General features: G+C 38.8%; 1 protein-coding gene across 1 annotated transcript in view; it reads left to right on the forward strand.

Moving 5' to 3' along the window:
- Nucleotides 1-985: 985 nt before the first annotated feature.
- The window catches only part of LOC129719080 (M-phase inducer phosphatase), a 260,274-nt gene continuing 239,819 nt past the window's right edge, over nt 986-21,440 (forward strand). The window contains exon 1 of the mRNA XM_055670470.1: nt 986-1,347. Coding sequence (XP_055526445.1) covers nt 1,182-1,347 — 166 coding nt within the window. The 5' untranslated portion in view covers nt 986-1,181. The remainder of the gene's footprint in view (nt 1,348-21,440) is intronic.

Raw genomic sequence — 21,440 nt, forward strand, 5'->3', positions numbered from 1 at the left:
AATAGTATTCGCGCGAAAACGTCGTCTGGGGCGCTGTCATGCAATTTCATACATATTTTGTGGTTCCCCATTTGACACATGCAGTAACGCTAGCGCTGATGTCGAAATACATGACGCAGCGCGAACACGGCAGCAGATGGTGCTAGTGTTACTAACGTAAAGTACTAGAATCATCCGGACGATGATTTTATTGAGAATTTGTTCGAAGTGTTATGTCTGTTAGTCTGTGCTTGGGGTCTGTCTAATTCAAAGTGGGGGATAGGACAGGGCAACTCCTTCCAGGTTACCGTAAAGGTCTACAGTTAAGCCTGTGCACTTTTTGACCAATGGTCAAGTATTTGACCTTCTGACATAATTGTCCAATTTATTTGACATTATGATTGTTGTTTGCCACATGAACAATTGGAGAGTGACAAACAATTATCTTTGACTAAATTTTTATCTGTCAACAAGTGACAAATATTTGACACTTGGTCAAAGAGTGTAATACATCCTTTAAAGTTTGGCCGACTGTCACTAAGGGCATCCTTAACAGTGCGCTTCTATACCCCGTTTGGTAGAGCTCTATCATCACTCCATACCGTACCGGTCGCTGCTAAATGCGCTAGAGAAATAGTAGCCGGACCTCCGGGAAGCATCGTGCTCTCAAATTTGGCAGCCCAGTAACAGCGCTGCTAAAGGTTTATGCTGAACGAAACGTCAAACATAGACGATAGCAACGACCGGTGTGAAAACGGGTGAGTGCGTAAAATAGCCGCGCTGTACACAGTCGCCATAACAACTTAAATAGTAGCGCACTGTTAAGGATGCCTTAAAAGCACCAATGGAACTGCCAAAAATCGTTCCAATCGAACATGAGCAATGCTTAAACTATGATAAAAAAACTTGACTGTTCGATTGGAACTGACAGTGACAGTCGGTCAAACTGTGACTCGACTTTAGAGATTACCGTTCCTGAATTTCTGGCATCTCTGCCTTTCACATAAAAACTTAGAAATTATCAACTCGCGCGAATTGGCTCCGTTTGTTACCGCGCTTTTGTGTCGTTTACGGTTGTTCGGGTTTTCTCAGTGAGCATTCATGCTAATGGTGACCAACTAAACGTTGGCTCAATTGTTTTAAATAATCTTCTGGCCGCAAGTGTTTTTGTCGAGCTAGTGTCTCCCAGTAACGATAATTCGATGGAATCCGGAATTGGTAACTCACAGATTACACGGTTGCAGAATGCTTCCTCTAATGCGGTTGGCCTGTCTCCAGTGTCCGAAATATCAGCCAACCTTCAGAACGCTGTCCTGAATACACCTAAAACTTTTCGCCTAGGCGGGCGCAACAAGAGCGGAAATGGTGGTGAGTACCTCTAAGTTATGTTTCGCGTTTAAATATGTAGGCTTTTTTGTAATTGTTACGGATTGATTACACGAATGACTGCAACTTAAAATCAATTGATCAGATTAAATTAATTTTTGTGTAGGTGCATTGCTTTTTAATCATGCAAATTGCATGCAGTGAATGCATAGAACGGATACTCTGCTTTTGTGATAATATCTTGTGGTTAGGAATTCTAACAAGTCTTGACTAAGGCGATAGCATTCCGAATAAAGTACCTGAGAACGCAAGCATTTTCAATAGATGTAACATAACACCCTAGATTTACAAGTTTGATTCTGAAACTTACCCTAACATTTGTGTAGAATACAATTATTGAATATCGAAAAGGACGTAGGTATGTGTTTTATATAAACAAAACGTTGATTGGAATTCATAGGTCAGAGACTTGTGATAAACCATCGCTTGGTGACGTTATGCATCTCAGCATGATAGAGAGTGATGTCTTTGTTTACCTTTTGCACTCAGTGCTTTATTCTCGATTTCAGTACATTATTTCAATTGTGACCAAAATGTTATTTGCGGAATTCTGGAGTACTTTTTGATAAGGTCGTATGTCTAACTGTAAACAAAACGAGTGAGAGTTATGTCCCTTGTACTTAACAAGCACAAATCATCTCTCACTCGTTTTGTTTACGTTCAGACATACGACCTCATCACGAAGTACTCCAGAATTCTGAAATAAGCATCATTTTAACTACGTACATGTGCAATAGTATTGTACTTGGTTGTATTTTTTTTATTTATGTATACATTAAACATTATTTTATGTATTGTTAATATTACATGAATAGAAATAAAATACGCTCGAAGTATGTACTTCGGTACCTAGAAGCATGCTTGTATTGACAGTTGCATGCAATTTGTGTAGTTCGTTTTAGTTTTCCGCCAGATGTCACTACATATACATGCAAGTGGTTTGATATAATGCCTATAATCGCTTATGAATCGCGGGGGTAAAGCATTTCAATCTGTACGATTATAGGCATCACCTGCACTGCTCTCTGAGAATCGACTTTGAGATTTTTTGGTATTCTATAAAGGTTAAGTTTTCTGAAATATGCCTAAACGAGCAACTAAACATGCAGCTGCTGTGAGAATAATAATCAGAATGTATCAGATATGCAATAAACATTCGCTGACCTCCGTTTGCTCGCACATCATTCTTAGATGAAGAGTGAATCGATTTCACCCGTGAAAGGAGTGCATCTCTCCAGCATGTCTCTTGCAATGCAAGCAAAGGGTAAGACACGCAAGCATGCAAGTCTTTAAAACTAATTTAAATGTATTTTTGGAAATTTGAAAACCGTGCTTGTCAGCCGTAAGAGAGTTTGAGAGCCGACTGATGCACGGAAGGGAGAAAACCGCCAAAAACACACGCTTCACTTAGTATTCCAATTTTCCAGCAAATGGAAACCTACTGCGAGGGCTATTGCTGCTGTTCCGCCGTTTAGGTTGTCGTCCTCAATAGGAGCGATTAACGATTAGAGAAACGACGATCATTGCAGGGTACTATATGAGAAAATCCAGACCTTCCAAAAACATAAAATAAGATAGGATCCTTAGCATGCAGCGTTTGTGCTCTAGCAAGGGGGTGAGGGCGTATGTATCGATTCTAGATCCTCGCTCCAGCTCGAGCGTATGCGTTTTGGCGCGTGCTAGACAGCAATTAAGAGTGTTGAACTTTTCATTAGCCGTGTGGTGCGTGCCTGGATCTTTTCGCACCGGCCTATAAATAGGTAGCGCATGGAAAACTGCCAGCTGTTCCTAGATGTGTTCAATTTTACCGGTTTCTTGACTCTTTGTTTCGTTCCGTTTGTCGTTTCGGGGGGTGATGGTTTTCCATTGAGGAAGTAAAGTCGTTGGTTTCTTAGTGAGGAGGTGATAAAAAGTTGATCAGCGTGCGGTGGGTTGAATGTACTTTCATTCGGAAGGAGGATATATTTTTACTTTCTGGGAAGAATAATCTATTTTTTTCTTCCAACTGACGTTCGTTTAATATTTTTGTTATGTTAAATATTTAAAATCTAGATGAGTTTTTTATTAAGACTAGTCACAGTCTTGGCTAGTTGCTATAGAAGAATAATTAGTTTCCAATAAAAATAGCTCCCATTTCTTTTTCGTTCTTTTGCTAATTTACAGACAAGATGTAAAAAAAGGCGTTTAATTAACCTTTTTTATGTACTTTTAAACTGCTAGTTTGGAAATTGGGTCATGATAAACAAAAACGTGAAATCTTTTCTGATTCTTGTCTGTCTCAGCCTTAGATTTGGTTTTTAATAGAGAACTTGAAAGGAAATGAAACATATTCTGATGTATTTGATACGTTTTTATAATATCATGTTTTCCATATGCTATTTAAAACAACATTTGACACGATTTTCGTAGGCTTTATTCGTGTTTTTTTTTTGAAATAGTCATTCATAATATGAACAAATGGAAATCTGGCTTTATTATTTTTATAATTTAATTTGTGAAAATTTGGCTCAAAGATTTTTAATATCTACATTTAGAGTTCGTTGAAGTAGTTCCAAGAGTTATCATTGAAAAGCTTTAAACTTCGATCATGCTTTATTAGTTATACTTATTACTTCAATTCATCCATCCAATTGTTGAGAAACAGATAGGGAACATCAATTTACAGTGTGTGCCAGTTGTGTTTATAGTTGAGTAATAAAAGTTTGGACGTAATTTTCCGAGGTTACGTGATATATTTACACGGATTCCTTTGAAAAGCTCTAAATTATTGCCTTTGAAAATGCTTCTAAGGCTGTGTTTTTTTTGTGCTGTCCATAATTAAAAGATGTATTCAAAATTTTGTGTCTGGATGGCTGTGTCTGTAGACTTGCTTCTGGAAAATATCCAATCATTGTTTTCAATAACTGCTTCCATTATTCTCAGACAGACAAGTAAGCATTTTTTTGTTGATAAGTTATGCGCGCGAAAAATGCTGTCCTTCGTTTCAGGAGACTGCTGGTACCGGTACAATAGGGCGCGAACGGTTGTAGAGCGTATATAATACAAATACTGCAACGCAAGAATATTAAAAGGGTTACAATCTTGGTGGTGGCAAAATCTTACAATACGCTTTCCGATGTACTTCCCCGCGGAGAAGGAAGTAAGCCGAAAATTTAAAGGGACAGATTTCTTCTTACCTTGAGTGCCGCGCCAGTTCGTTGACGTCAAGTTTTTTTTTTGCAACATTATGTGCATCAGGAGCACCGAAAGGACCTATCATGCGTCTCTTCCTTACACACGTGAGTGCGAGCAGTGAGAGTACAGAGCAGCGTGAAGAAGCGATGAAAATGAAATCGAAAAGGAAACCGATACTGAAGCGAGATTTTCTGGTCCAAAGGATAATAAGGATCTTTTGTATTTCGAAGGGTATTTAAAATTTTTAGCGCCGATGGCGCAAATAATTTAAAAGGAAGCGGAATTGACGTACGATTGGGATTGCGTGCACTCGCTGTTGGCGCCTATTTTTGTGCGCGAAAGTCTATTTCATGTAGAGCAGTAAGTGGGTATATGAGGAGACAGAAAGGCCGTGTCCTTCAAAGGATTATGTGTGCAGTTTGTATCCTCCAATTGCTACGATCAGTTTTTCTTTATAGCCAATAAGATAGCAATTAAGTTAGTTGTAAGTTTACTTCCCCTTTTCTGACAAGTAGGTTTAAATCCCTACGAATGATAAGTCCTAATTGCGAAATTAAACAAATCCTAACGATTAAAATTACAAATTTCTAACAGTGTTGAGAAGTCACCATTGGACACACATACTCATTACTTACTAATATTTATCATAAATACTTAAGCTACTAACAAATCCCCCCCTTTAAAAAAAGGCTTGCATATCAATTTCTGCCACGACTCAAATTTTTCACAAAGTCACACCAATCCACTAAACACGAAAGAGACGCGAACGATACTCATAATCTCGGAATTCACACTAAACCCAAGAATGTGAATACCCCAACTGCGCGCTTCCCGTCTACTGCTGCTCGTGGCCCAACAAATCCTCCGATCCGTTGTTAAAATTGGCAGCCCACATAAACAGCTGATTTTCTAACATTAGCCACGTGCTGGGAGCAGCCGGCCGACCAAACTGTAGGTACAAACGAATTAAAACGCGCCACAAGGGAAGAAATCTTAAATATTCACTTAATGTGCAAGCAGTTGTTCCTTGGGCATTTTCCTCCCCCTTCGCATTTATGTGAAAAGAAAAGCAACCTTAATGGTGAGTGCACATGAGGAAGACATCCGGATTCTGGGCAGACGAGCGAAAAACAGAAACGCATTGCTGCAGTTTGTTTCAGGACTTTGGCTCGTGCTCGGTCACCTTTTGTTGTGTGTACACTTCTTCGCATTGATCGCGCTGTGCAGAAGTCATATCCGTCTGGTATCGAAACAAAGGCCCAGGATACTCCTTGAAACCACAAGGCCGCACACATAAACGTAGAAAATTTACTGTGCCTTTATCATTGAGGTCACGACTGACTTTTGATTTCTTTCGGTTTCTTTAAAAATCGGAAATTCAAAGCAGGAAGTCAACCATTATGCAAATGAGTGGTTCCTGAAACAACGCAAGCACAATGCCAGTTCAAAGTTAGATTGTTATTGGATGTGATATACTCTTTATTGGAGGTTTTGAAGCATGAAAATGAATGAAATAGAGACTACGAAGTAAACTCTGCTAGAATCGGGTTAGGAAAGGAATCGCATGGCTAAATTCATAATTATCATAATTATTTGACCTCCTCAGACGGACGACCGCTGCTTCATTTTCCGATGGCTGCCAAAGAAGGGGTCAAACGCGCTTTTTGAAGAACCCAGCTGCCATTGCTTCCTCCGAACCGGAGGGTGGTCCTTTGGTTCGGTGAGGAAAGTTACAGAAAGGCGTCGGCCCCGGTGGGATGCCAGCTCTTTTCGTGCTGTGGCTGGTTGGTTGCCAATGAGTTTGAAAAGGTCACGAAGTTGCTCAAATCTGTCTCTCGAAACGCGGCGGCCCCCGTTGGTGCCGACGAAATTGGCGAAGCTGTTGAAATGAAAAGAACAATTGCAATTGTAATTGAGATTAATCGAGCTTTGTTTGGGAGTTTGAATGCGAGGTCACCGCAGGTCATACGGTGGATATTTTCGTATCTAACATAGTTTTTTGATTTTCTCAAGAGGCCCTTTTTTATTTTTTGTGCTTTGAATTTGAGAAGTTAATCTAAAAACAGAGTGGAAAAGAAATAGGTACCAAAAAAATGAAACATTTACTGACTTTATTTTTTGGGTTTTCCAAAAAAAAAACACGCAACTGGATTTTTGCCTTTCTCCTAGAAAGGTATAAAAATCACTGGCAAAACCGAAGTAAAAAAAGTACTCCAAAGGGCCGAATGGCATATATCACTCGACTCAGTTCGACGAGCTGAGCATTTTCTCTATGTGTGTGTAGGTGCAACTTTCCAATCACACTCGAGTTTCTCAGAGACGGCTTAATCGATTTTCATAAAATTATTCTCAAATTAGGCCGATACAAATTTCATTTTCATTTTATGTCAAACCCCCCCCCCCCCCCCTTCAAAAATGATGAAAATTGGAAGTGGAAGAAAAAAAAAGTTCAAGCCGTTTTGTTAATACTTTCGTTAGCGTATATGATTAATTTAGCAACAAACAAGCCCAGTGACAGGAAAAGTGTCATCAAAAGGCAAGCCAAATGATTAATAATGATAATAATGTGATATTTTTCAACACACTTTTGCACGCAAGTTATAGACGTCGTAACTAGCACACAATTTTTTATGAAAGCCCTTCTTTTTTTCTTCTCAGTGTTATTTATTTTGTGCCCTCCCCTTAGCTAACTTTTATAACCGTGGACATAAAAACTATTCAAAATTTGTATCAGCTTTAAAGGTCTAGTTGCCCCATAAAACCCTATTAAATTTTATAGTAATCGGATTTTCAGTTTGTATGTTCTTTATCAAAATGTGAAAATCACGACTAGAAACTACACAACCGATTTCAACAAAATTGGTTTTAAATGAACGGACTACCCAAAAACCCTTAACTTTTGAATTTTATAAAGATTCGGCATGTGGTTCAAAAGTTATGGAGCGAACCGTGTTCTGTGGAGACTATTTAATCTCACTCATGTTTCTCAGAGTTGGCTGGACCGATTTTCATAAAATCAGTGTCATATGGAAGGTCTAGCTGCCCCATATGACCCTATGGATTTTTTTTTGCAATCGGACTTTTCTTTGCCTGTTATGTTATGTTCAAAAATGTGAAGTCCAGCTATGAAAAGAAACATTCCGAAGACTACTTAAACTCACTCACTTTTCTCAGAGATGGCTGGACCGATTTCCTCAAAATTAGTGTCAAATGTCTAGTTACCTCATAACACCCCATTGATCTTTACTGTAATCGGACTGTAACTTCGTCTGTAGTTAAGGGTTGAATGGTAGTTAAGGGTTAACTGATGAATTTTATAATGATTAAACACGTGGTTCACAAGTTGTAAAAAGATAGTGATATCTGAAATAGAAAAAAATCCTACTATAAATAATCGAATCTAAAATGATAGTTGATCGAATGATATATAATCGCGTCTATATATAATCGAGTCCAACCTAAATATGAGTACAGTGACGTTTCGATTAAACCACGATCAAAAAATATGTGTTTGAATCTTATGTTTTAAATGTTCGGTATAATTTCACTGCTTTTGTCAAATAAATTGAGCCAGAACAGTTTATTTGATTGGTATAATGTCTTTGTCAAAGTTGTGGACAGTAATTTTGTTCTTCCATAAAAATACAGCTTAGCTTAGCTTAGTTCAGACTGTACTTATCAATGGTTGCTACTTCGTGATGGGTCCGAGCTACTCAAGATGCACAATGAATCATTTGAAAGAACGACTGGGAATGGTAATTCCTTCTCACTGTGCATCGTTCAATGATTCGATTTTATAGACTAATAACGGCGCCAGCCACGTCTTTACAGTCAGGTGGGGGTGTCGTCGGTTCTATGTAACATGGGCACAATTCAAAATTAAGTTTTATTTCACAAAGACTTGTTTCAAAATTCACGAAAAAACTGAGTTATAAGGTGATGTGTCTATGGAATTTGAATCAAATACATCCCCCAAAGATAATAAAAAAAAATTTAACTTGCTTATTGTTTTCGTGGATATAATAAAGGTAATTTAAACGCAAACTTTTCAATCCCGTTTCTCTTGAAATTACGAATTTCGAGTTGTGCCAGGGCCGCACGAAACCTACAACAAAGAAGGAATGCTAGAATGTAGTCTTTGCTTTGTTAAAGACCGAGTAAGTTTTTGTTAGCGGGGTGGGGTTTTGATCAGGATATATTTTGACAAGTGATATGACCATGATTTAATTGGTAACAATATAGATATGATCATGTACATTTAATGTGAGATTAATGAAAATGAATTTCAAAATACAATAAAAAGTATTAGGGCATGTAAAGAAGATCTCGGTTGGTTGCCTTCCATAGCTGAACTTTTTAAATTTTTAACGTAGAAAAAGCAAAAAAAAAAATAGATTCAAAAAACATATGGAAAATGTCCGTTGTGTTGTGTTCCTAAAAAAGTGATGAACTTTTAAGAGACTAATTCATAACATATTAATAGTTATAGTATACACAACATACAGACATACAAATATACAGTAGAGGGAACAGTAACATATACAACACCTCCCTCCTTCAAGTCTTCCTCTTTTTCTTTCGCCTATAATTTGCCGAATTCAACTAGTTTCCTTAATATTTCCCTTCTTACCCATCGTTTGGTTGCTGGATCTTGCGCCAAGACTTAATCACCTTTCTTGAAATCTGGTCTCGGATGTGCTGCCTTATCGTAGTTCCACTTATGATTTTGTCGATTGTCTTCCAACTGCTGCCTGATGTTGTCGTCTTTAACACCTTCGAGCCTGCTCTCTGCTATCGGTAGCTTTGACCTTAAATTTCTTCCCATCAAATTCTGGGCTGGCGATTCACTCAGGCCAGCTGCTGGGGTGTTGTTGTATTCCAGTAAGGCGTAGAAGAAATCCACCTTATCATCAGCGCATTTTCGCATCATCCTTTTTACTGTCTGTACACACCGTTCACCAAATCCATTGGATTGAGGATAATTTGGGCTACTTGTCACGATCTTGCATTTCCTTTTGCCACAAAATTTCCTGACTGTTGTTGTCGTACACCCCTAGTACAGGTATTCCATAAACGCAAAATGCACGCCTGAATACCTCGCAAACTTACTTCGCTGATTTGTTTCTAGTTTCTGCAACGTGAAGTAATCTGTCATTACCAAAAAAATTGTTCCTCCAAGTTAAAAATAGAAGGAGGGTGGTATTCAAGACACGACCGCATGACGTTGACTACCGTATTCTTATATTTCATTAAAACAAATAGTAGAGGGGATTGCAACGCTACTTTTACAAAACTTCGAGGCACCAAAAGGTGCCAGTTGCCGATTATTCTTGTTTACTGGTAAGTCCGTCGAGAATTCCAGCCATTTTAGTATTTTGCAGTAGCCATGTACTACTAACAGCCACTAGCATTACGGGAGAAACCGGCACGAGATGACCGCTACTATTTTCCTCCATGAGTCTCGTGAAGCACTTGTGGCATCGGACGTCTCATGCTTCCGGGAACGAATATTTTCTCTTCCGGGAGTGTCGAACGATCGTTAGGCCACCCTTCTCGATACAGCTGCAGCAAACCGGAGAGAACTGGATCCTTGTTAGTTTCCCTTCGAAATTCGTCTGCTTTATCTTCTGGAACGTTGATAGTGTGTACCACGTAATCCAAACTCGTGGATGGTTTTTCCTCCGATTGTATGTAGGCTCTAGAAAGAAAATCCGCTAAATACATATATTTACCAGGAACATAACAAAGCTTCAGTTGGTACTTAGAAAGTTTTATCTTAATCCTTTGGACCCTTGATGTATGAATTTCTGAAACAGGTTTCTTCATAAGAGCTACCAAAGGTTTGTGGTCGGTTTGAACCTTAACTTCACGCCCATAGATACTTCTTGCAAAAAAAAAGAATGGCCAAAAATTCTTTCTCGACTTGTGCATAATTTTGTTCGCAGCTTGAAAGACTCCTAGAGCTATTTAATAATACTCCACCGGTTTTTCATCTTGTAGAAGGCACGCCCCAAGTCCGCATTTCGATGCATCAGCCTGGAGCACAATTTCCTTGTGCTCGTCAAAAACACTCAATGCTGGGGTTGTGGTGATTAACTTCTTGATATTGTTAACAGATCCCGAATGAATCGGTAGCCATTTGAAAACTGTATCTTTCTTAAGTAGCTCTCTCAACGGTGCAGTATTTTCATCTAAATTGGGAAGGAAATCCCGGAGGTAATTAACTGTTCCTTCCGGTGCATCTCCGTTTTCACGATGGCTTTTGTCCTCTCAGAATCCGGTTCCATTCCTATCGACGGAAACACATGGACCATATATTTCACCTTCCGCTCTCTAAACTAAATTTTCTTCGGGTTGAATTTTGCATTTATTTCGGCTGCTCGATTCAAAACAGCTTTCAAACGACGATCGTGTTCTTCACGAGTTCGGCCAGAAATCAATATGTCGTCGATATAGATTGTTACTCGAGGGCGTAACAATCTATATCGACGACATATTGATCTCCGAAAAAGTATTCATTTCATTTCTAAAACATTTATGCTGACACATTCAATCCAAATGGTAGCCGCGAGAATTCGAAAATTTCGAAAGGTGAACTGAAACTACATAAATCAATCGACTCTTCATCCAATTCTAGATGATAGAATCCATCCTTGAGATCCAGCGCCCCTCAACGTCGATGCCAAGTCCTGTAGAGTCGGAATTAGATAAAAGTCTATCCTTAAAGCCACATTCAACTCGGAAGGATCTTAACATACCCTAATTGCTCCATTCGGTTTCTCCACAATCGTGACGTTATTAACCCATCCTTTCGGTGTCTTCACTCGCTTGATGATCTGTGAACTCTCCATCTCCTGTAGTTTTTTCTCAAGCTTCTCCTTCAAACTAGTCAACACGGCGTGGTGGATGCTGTACTGGAACGGCGTTTGGTTGCAATGAAAGATTTTTTGTTGAATTTCCCGACTCCTTCAAAAATATTTCGCTGCTGCTCCGCAAGATCATATGTGTTTTCACAAGTAACAGCATCAATACAAGGGGGACAACGTTGCACTAAACCCAACTGAACGCACGCTGTGAGACCCAATATCGGTTGTTTTCCTATGTCTGTAATCCAAAAATCGTCTATTAGTGCCTGACCATTGTGAAAAACTTTCAATTCAACTATTGCTGTGGGTTTATAAGCTGCACATCCATAAGCCCAAAAGGTTAACAAAGGTTTAGATTTAATGTTTACACATATTTCGTCAAAAACATCACATGGAATAAAATTTACATCAGATCCTGTATCTGGTTTGAATCGTACCACAGTACCGTACCTTCTACTTTCAAATCGGTGTACCATCTTTCTTTTCTGACATTTACCAAATTGAGTGTAGGCAGCTCTCGTACTATCGAACTAACGATGACGTCATCCAGCTCATCATCGGCGATATCAATCCACTCTCTGGATCCTGATGAACTTTAGGGGCTCAGCACGAATCTCTTGGTTTTGTACTGGTCTACTTCGGCAAGCTCTTCCGTAGTGGTGCAGCACAGACGATATGAACAGACACCAACCATTCCCTGTGATATTCTCTGTATCAATATCGAAAACAAATTGACAGAGTCTCCCTTTCCCAATAGGTCAATTTATGTTTGCTTCCACGAACCTAGACTAATTTGATGTCTCGAAGGTAAAGGTTTTTCGAAAAGTTTGAAATAATCCCTTTTCTTGAACAATTTCTAAACATGCTGTCAGAGCATAATTGAAACTGATATCTTGAAAGAAAACATGCTGGTAAACGCTACAGTACCGTAGAGTATATGTGGTGCAGAACGCTGCTAGTTTCTTGTCTATCATTTCTTTTTGAAATAGTTATTCTTGGAAAATTAACTAATGATTGTTCGCACATTTCTCTAGACCAGCATGGGTTTATGCCAAAGCGCTCGACGACGACAAATCTGATTACTTTCACATCGTTTATTACTCGAGAAATTGAACGCGGTCATAAAGTAGACGTTATTTATACCGACCTCTCTGCTGCATTCGACAAGGTAAACCACGAGATTGCTTTGGCAAAATAAGACAAAATAGGAATTAATGACAACCTCCTAATATGGCTTCGCTACTACTTGACTGGCAGAACTTTGTCTGTAAAACTCGGTGATTTTATCTCGTCCCCATTCTGTGTTAATCCGGCGTTCCTCAAGGCAGTCACCTCGGACCATTCATTTTCCTTCTGTTTATGAACGATGTAAATTTGCTTTTCAAATGTATGAAATTATCTTACGCTGACGATTCAAAACTATACAACACAATAAAAAATATTCAAGACGCCCAGATGCTGCAACATGATTTGGAAGCCCTCGATAGTTGGTGCCGAATTAACAGGATGTCACTAAATGTGTCCAAGTGCTCAGCTATCTCCTTCGGTCGGAAACATGCAGTGTATCTTAACGAGTACAGCTTACAAGGTACTGTTTTGAGTCGCGAAACGGTAGTTAAGGATCTGGGAGTTATGCTCGATTCGAAATTAAGCTTCAAGGACCATGCTGCTTACATAGTCTCAAAGGCTTCATCGCAATTGGGATTTCTGTTTCGCTTCGCTAAAAACTTCAAAAATGTGCGCTGCCTTAAAGCGCTCTATTGCTCTCTGGTTCGTCCTATATTGGAATACTCCGCTGTTGTATGGTGTCCTTTCTACCAAGATACAATTGCGAGGATTGAAGCCGCACAACGCAAATTTGTTCGCTTTGCCTTGAGACAGTTTTCTTGGCGTGACTCGCGTAACCTACCAAGCTATGAAAGCCGTTGTAAGCTTATCGACTTAGAGCTACTGGAAGCAAGGCGGATTTTGGCCAAGGCTTTTGTTTCGTTGGAGACCTTCTTCAGGGAATCATCGATTGCCCTTCACTACTCGGCCTTCTTGATATAAACGCTAGACGACGCAGTCTCCGTTCACACAAGTTTTGAACTACCCGACCTGCAAGAACTAACTATGCTCTACATGAACCAGTGCTCAGCATGTGTCGTGTTTTCAACAGCTGCTACGAAGTATTTGATTTCAACGCGTCCCGTGGTAAAAACAGACGATGCTTGAGAGCAAGATCGCGCGAAATGACCTATGGTCGAATATCGACCATTTTTGATTTGAAAGAAACGTTGCACACGTATTTGGCTTAGCAAACTGAGCATTTTTCACAGATGGAGAGATTTTTTACACCCATGAGTTACATATTCGAAGCATTGTAGCCCAGAAACCGTTGGTTGTATATACACTACAAAAAAATTTTTTTTGGCCAAAAAAAATTAAAAATAAACATTAAATTTCAATTTAAAAAAAAAAGAGTTGAATTTTTTTTTATTTTTTTTTAAAGAAACTTGACGTTAATACGCAACTTCAAAAACAAAAAGGCCAGGATGGAGAAATGAAAAATAATTTTAGAATGCCTTTAGAATGTTTACTACCAAGAGCTTTTTGATTCAAAATGACTCTTTGCATCTTTTCCAAATCATCAGAAAAAAAAAATTTGAAAAATGTTTGAATTAGAATTTTCATAAAAAAATTAATCTACCATAAAAAAAATATTTTTCATTTCTCCATCCTGGACTTTTTTTTTAAGTTGCGTATTAACCTCAAGTTTCTTTAAAAAAAAAAATAAAAAAAAATCAACTCTTTTTTTTAAATTGAAAGTTAATGTTTATTTTTAATTTTTTTTGGCCAAAAAACTTTTTTTTTGTACAGTGTATATTTTTTTATGGTGCATTTTTAATTCCCTACAACTCATTCTCAAACAGTTTTTCTATACAACCAATGGTTTCTGGGCCACAATGCTTCGAATAAAACCTATGCCAAAAGGCATACGCCCTTTTAGAATGTAACTCATGGGTGTAAAAAATCTCTCCACCTGTGAAAAATGCTCAGTTTGCTAAGCCAAATACGTGTGCAAAGTTTCCGTAAATTCCGGAATCCGCGTAAAAAACCGCGTAAATTCCGGCACCCTCGTAAAAAAATCGCGTAAAAAGCGACCTTAGTGTATATCATTACGGCGGGCACGGCATCTTTTCGCCTGCAATCAAAACTGCAATGGTGCTACTGATGGTGATTGAAAGTTTATCTCGTGTATATGATTACCATAAAAACCATGAGTTACTCAACAAGAATTGAACATTTTTGCAACGGTTATAAATTATGTTTATTTATTTTTTATTTTCGATATTCACTAAATAATTGTGACCGACATAATATCGAACGAGTAAGTTCAAAAAATACTAATTTATAGAAGAGTACGAGCAGGCGAGTATTTATGTTTTTTTTGTCCATTTACTAAGATCTATTCAGAATCTTTTTTTTTACATTTCAACATTGTTAGATATCTTATTATTTTTAACTTTATAAATAAAACAATATACTTATAGAGGTTGGACTCGATTATCCGGAACATCGAAAAAATTTTCATTCCGGATAATCGAGTTTTCCGGATAATCGAATCACAGAAAAAGTATTCAAATTTGCTATTAACGAACATAAAATGAATATTTCCTTTTTTTATTTTACTTTTTACTTTACTTGATGCAGTGGCGTAACCAGAAATTATTCCTGAGGCGAAAAGGGGTGAAATTTTGAGAAGCAAAAAAAAATTGGACATTGATTATTTTCACTTAATTTGAACATGTCCCAAACATGACGTAAGTGACATATTTGGTAACAAGTATGCCAGAAGGGATGGTTAAGGTAAAATTTCGGAATGAAAATTAAAAATGAACACCAAATAAATAAAATTCCGGATAATCGAGTCTAAAATTCCGGATAATTGAATTCTGCATAATCAAGTTTCCGGATAATTGAGTCTCCGGATAATCGATTCCGACCTGTATTAGCTGTCTTCGTAATACAGTGAATGTATTTGTTGGAAAATGAAACAAATAAAGCAAAAAACAAAATTGAACTTTTTAAACTTGAACTTCGTTGTAATTGTTTAATGTTGTTTGCACAAAAAAAAAAACTACAGGCACAACATCACCAAGTGTGAATGAAGTTCTCTCGAGTGTAATTAAATATATTTCTGTAAAAATGAAGGGAAGGCTTAGCAATAAAATACATAAATTACTGAACAAACGAATTTATTTTGGCTGTAATTACAGTGTTTAGTCCCACGTCACTATTTCATATAACCCTAGGGCTGTATACCTTGTAGTATTTCACAGTGTTTACATCTATCGGAAAGACAGAATTATAATCTACAACTTTGCCGAAGACGTCACACAGATCGAACTGACCGTTTTCTCTCTAAAAACATTTGTAATCATCGACATCCTTTTCACAAATTAGTCGTGATTAAAAAAACAACTACATTTTCAGCCCATAGAAATTGTGCAAAGTTTCAGCCAAATCAAACATGACCAAAAATGAAATAGGTACATTTTTTGCGAAATTGCTTTCATAAATTAATAAGGTACTACTTCCAGGCACCATTTTCTTGTGCAATGTTTGCTGATTTTGGCGAAGCGAGGTTACCAAATAACTTATGCCATGCTATCATCGGCTTTAATTATGCAGAGAAAAGAATTTCAATATATCAGCATACGTCCTTACATTGCAGCCGCAAAACCTGACTGTAGGAAAAATGATGTTTAAGCCGATGGAAAAACCTCACGCCGTATTTTATTCTAACCTGGACGGAGGGAAAATTTGGTAGCGTTGCTTCTCAAGGTGCATCTAGCTGTGAAATTGTCGCCTGCTGGCTGTCGCCGACTCTTGGCGTAAACAAATGACTCTGTTTTCTTTGTTCGCCGTGCGACATCTTTGTTTGCGATTGCTCGACTATAATTGAACGCTTTGTATTCAACACAGTAATCAATTAAACGTGCGAGGAACTCGCCGAATTGCATTTGTTTGGAGGTATATTATTTGCATATGCATTTCACAGGAAAGGGTTTTGCTATTATCGACTTATCATTGTTTATGGAAATGATGGAATTCTTTTGAATAAAAGAAATAACGTTTTCCGCCAAAACCAATCGTTCACAACTTTTCAGAAGGAATCAATCGATCGATTCTCTCAACGATAAATGCAACCCCCGTTAGGGTCTCACGCTGTCAAAATGTGAGGGCCGAATTCCCTCTTTACACCACCTTGGCGAGCGTGTTCTGGAAGTAGTTTCTAACAATTACTTCACGTAAGTTACAATATTTTCTTCGCCGAGGGGTGCGCCTTCAGTGCGGCGCTGCTTTCCGAAAGGGCTCGAGGGAGCTTCGACTGAAATCGTTCCGAAAGGCCCCTTCGTGATTAGAGCTGGTTTGGTTCTACACACATATTTTGAAAATATTAGTGCATATCAGTGTCGTTTCAAGAACGGCTGCAAGCTGCTTTAGGCGGTCGGTCTGGAATATCCTGCCGGGACTCGCTGTTTCATATAAGATCCCTACCCGGGTCGGTAGGGTACGCAATCGTCAGTCAGTTAGTCAGCTCGAATGCACGTCAAGCAGAAATCACCGGGAAATGCAGTTTATTTTTACGAGCGAGAACATTTCGTTATAAGTTATGTTTCAGTTAGTGCTGTTGACGAGTGCAATAGACAGCATGATTATCTTGAAAAATTCTATCATTCACCATCCTTAATATCTCAAGAATAAGGGATGAAATCTTACATACAAAAAGTGAATCCAACAGTTTTTACATTTGGCGAAATCAAACGCCATTGGGAGGCTATCATGTAAGTAAAGCGAGGCAGCATCGGGAAACAGCCGTTACGAATTGGCCCCTGTTTGGCTTCAAAAATCGATAACAGCGCAACCACACCCCACGCAGACTGCCGCTTTTCCGATCTCAACTACATAGTAGTGCCAAATTAAGGCATTGCACCCCTAGTGAGAAAACTCTCATTCATGACCTCCCTCAAAATTCGAGCAAGGAACAGGAGCGAAAAACAGACGGCTATTATGGCAGTATGCGCTGATGGCTAAAACAAAACTTCACGACAGGGCGGTGGTGGTGGTGGTGATGTTGGTGGTAGTTCACTCGTCCCCGTGTGCACCGGAGAACACCACGAAGGGGTGAACGGAACTTCGCGCTCACTCAGCGTCTAGCGACAACAACATATGGTGCAAGGACCTTTTACTGACAGGATCGGTCAGGCGCACCCTACTTAGAATTCCCGGTGCGTTGGGTTGCATGTGCGAGCGCGCGGTAGTCCTAGCATGAATGTAATATATGCACATACATCCATACCTGCATATATAGACTTCAGTCACTGGACGCCGTCGGAAAGGTCCTTTCTTGTATGTTTTTTTTTACGAACCGTGCATTATTTTATTTTTTACCGCATTTCCCCTAGCCCCACTTCCAAAGGACCATCTGGTTAGGTTCCACACACTTGTTTGCTATCAATTGAATATGATCGGTAGAATTGGAGCGATCGCGTGCGCGAGAACTGACCGGGGTCGGGCGCGGATCGAACAGGACGTGGACTTATCGTAGTTTGTTGTGTATTTTTCGTGTTCCGTGCGATGAAGAAAGAAGGGAGTCAATTATGCTGATGACGCCGATGGTTTACAGCTATATGTACAGGGGAAGCCAGGATCGTCCATATTTATAGGTTTAGGTTTGGAGCATTCAGATGTTCCCGACCGGCTCTCCCGTGTTTTGCCTTCCCCGCGGAAGTAGTAGTAAGCGTTTATCAATTGGGCGCTCCGTAGCGTAATCCTTGATGTGCAGGACCAAGATGAGCAGCACGTGCCAATTGCTTCTGGACTGTGTCGGCTGTAGCCGGCCAGATGTTTGTGCGTTCGTTTTTTTTATTGGTTGACCATTTTTATCAATGAAGATGGCTACGCTGTTGCTGATAGCGACGGCAGTAGCGGGTTGCGGTGTGCGTAATTGGTGGTATTGATTTCGAAGTTATTAAGGATCGTTGATAACCGGTCTTTGTTGCACGTGGCGGTCATGTCGTCACCGGAAGAAGAGAGGTGTTCGTAAATGTACTCAATTAAGTGCATCTCTCACCAAGGTCTAGTGCAAAAGGATAGAGAAACATCTGCCGGTAGAATAAAAAGGGAGCATATAACAATTTTATTTTTGTTCCTAATGCGTTTTGTTTGTCTAGTTATTTTTTGGTTAGTTTTCTTTATTCTCTCACTTGTTAATTGTTATTTAAATTCAGCAAACACTATATTTTGTGCTGTATAGTCCGTTGTGTTCACCTATTTATTCTGCGGTTGATGTCTTAGTTCAAAACTATTTTTTCCCTGTCATTATTTAAGCTATTTAAAATCGAAGCATCGATTTCGAATACATAATATAGCTTATTTATTTATTTCTTCTAACAGAAAGCAGCCTATATACGGTATTTCAATAGAATGTTTGCTTGCAGGATAATTTTCACAACGTTAGCACGTACCTAAACATTATTTCTATTGTCGACTAGACGGGTTTCTGTTTATTTTTCAAGACATTGCTATGTCAATGGTTTCGCAATGTCGATTTTACTTGGGGATCATTGGATTGATAGAGCCTGGTTTTTGTGAATTGTTTTTGTGATTTTTTTTTCTCGTGCTCTAAGATGTCGTAAAGCAGCGATCAAGGTGGTGAGGGAGCGGGTTTGTCGAAAAATGAATCGCCACGAAGGACCTGAATACAAGCCGAATAAGAAACGCAAGGTTTACGAGGTTACGAAGAAGAGGCCGGACAGAGCCAAACTGATACTTTTGCGGTACGCAGATCAAAAGTTCTTGTTTTCTGATGAGTAACTCATCGTCTTGCAGCAGCCGCCAATGTTCAAAATAATCGGCTGTGGGCGCCGACGTTGGCCAGTATCCCCACGTCCCACGTAAACATTCCGCGGCTCCAAAGCGTCGCGTCGGTGATGGTTTGGGGGCTGTATCCAGGTGTAGGAAGCTACCAAAAAACTGTGTATTTTGACCCAAAAAACTTGTTTTTGGAGCCGAAGTGCCTTGAGCAATGTTGATCCAATAATTATTCTCCATATTATAGAAGTTGCAATTTTGTGATTAATCCAATATTAATTCATTTAATCAGATAAATATCATCCCGATACTGATAATTCTCATACAAGCTGGTATTTAGCCATTTTTGTTTTTTTTTCTAGAAACATTATTTCCAGAGAGTTATATTATTAGTGCTGAATAAAAGTTTTTGTAATTGTCACTTCCAAAAGCAGCAACGCAAATAATATAACAAATAATTTGAGGTAGTTCAACGTCAATCTTGCGATTAGGGTTTTGCACAGAACCCTTCTGGTTTTCTTGAAAAAAAAAAAACAGATCCCGACGTTTCATGTATTTCTAAGATACTTGGCTTCAAAAAACACGGTTTCGATTTCGACAACTTAATTAACTACACTCTGTGAATTTTCTATTGGTCAATAAAGTTAAATTCTGATCGCTTCGAAACTTCATTTGCAGAAATCCTAGAGAGTCAAAGGTCAATATTTGCCCATACTTTCCATTACCACTATGAGGAGGACATCTATAGACTAAAAATGAAAAAGATGATTCATACTGTTCAGGGTGATATTGGCAAATGGTTACGCAATCTTGTTCAACATTGTGCAGAAGTGTTCACAATTTCGAAAGGGTCTGTGATTTTAGCTCGATTTATATTTATTTTTATATTTGAATAAAAAAATCCTGGGAAACGGGAATATATTTACCCGGGCAAATCCATACCGGGACGTCCCAGGCAGGACGCTCTAATCGGTGCTCCCAGTTAACATGTCATTAAGTTTCTCATAGACTTTGCCTCAATGAAAAATTGATCCAGAAAAAATTGTCTTCTACGTACACCCACCCTTTACGTCGCGCAGTGGGGCCAAGCTGGAAAAAGACGAACAAAAGTATTTTTGACGTTTTAGCACATAGGTGTCTTTTTCTGACTGTTATTATTACTGTTATTAAGAGAGTACGCAGTCAAAAAGAACGCAACAACATCTAGTTACAAGATACATGTTCAATCCTACGGAGAAGTTTCTGAATCCTGAAAGACACTAAGTTTCTATAATATAAGACCTACGAGGTCTTATCGATTCATTGAGTTTTTTGATTTGAATCGAATCTCGTCAAGTTGGCATATTCTGAGAAATGGATGATACAGACCTCGTTCGATTCTGGCACGTTTCGTTTTTGGTACGGCTCAATTTTCGGCACCATAAAAACTTTGGACGTGTTGCCACCAGCAACCATCCAAGCGTTGAATCAGTGCGTCTTGAGCTGCCCGACAGATCAGACGTATTTTCGGTTGCTTGTGGACTGGTCTTCGACTGCCTATAGCTTCAAAGTTTGTGTTTTGTCAGTGTGTCTTTTAAAGATTACCTGGAAGTTAACTTACATCAGTCTTTCTCAAGACTACCTATTTCTTTCTTTCTCAATACTTGCAATTTGATATTATTTTTGAACTTTTTTCGTATCACCTGAAATGGCAGGACGAAAAAAGAAACCACGCATCGCTACGGGGAGGAAAAGAGAGGCATCTCTTTCTGAAACTAGCTTATGCAGTGAAAATTTATATGATATTCTGCCTGAGCAAGAAGCCGGCGAAATTGAAATGTTCAAAAGTAAAACTATTCAAAGTGAAATTTCTGTAAAAAAGGAGAAAGTTCCACCTATTGTGGTAACTATTGTTTCTGAATTTAATATCTTTAAAAGAGAACTTTCTACGTTTCTCTCCGACGTCAAAGTTACTTATCAAATTGGCCGAAGAGGCGAATGCCGTTTACTGGCCCAAACATTAAAAGATTGGAATCGTCTTATTCAGTATTTAACTGAAAAGATGTATAAATTTTTTACATATGATACGAAGAGCGCCAAGCCGTTCAAGGTCGTATTGAAAGGTCTCACCAACGATCAAACCGTTGATGAGATCAAAATTACTTGGTATAGCCCCTACCCAAGTAATTCTAATGA

The sequence above is a fragment of the Wyeomyia smithii genome, chromosome 1, assembly GCF_029784165.1.
Source record: "Wyeomyia smithii strain HCP4-BCI-WySm-NY-G18 chromosome 1, ASM2978416v1, whole genome shotgun sequence".
NCBI classification, from domain to species: Eukaryota; Metazoa; Arthropoda; class Insecta; order Diptera; family Culicidae; genus Wyeomyia; species Wyeomyia smithii.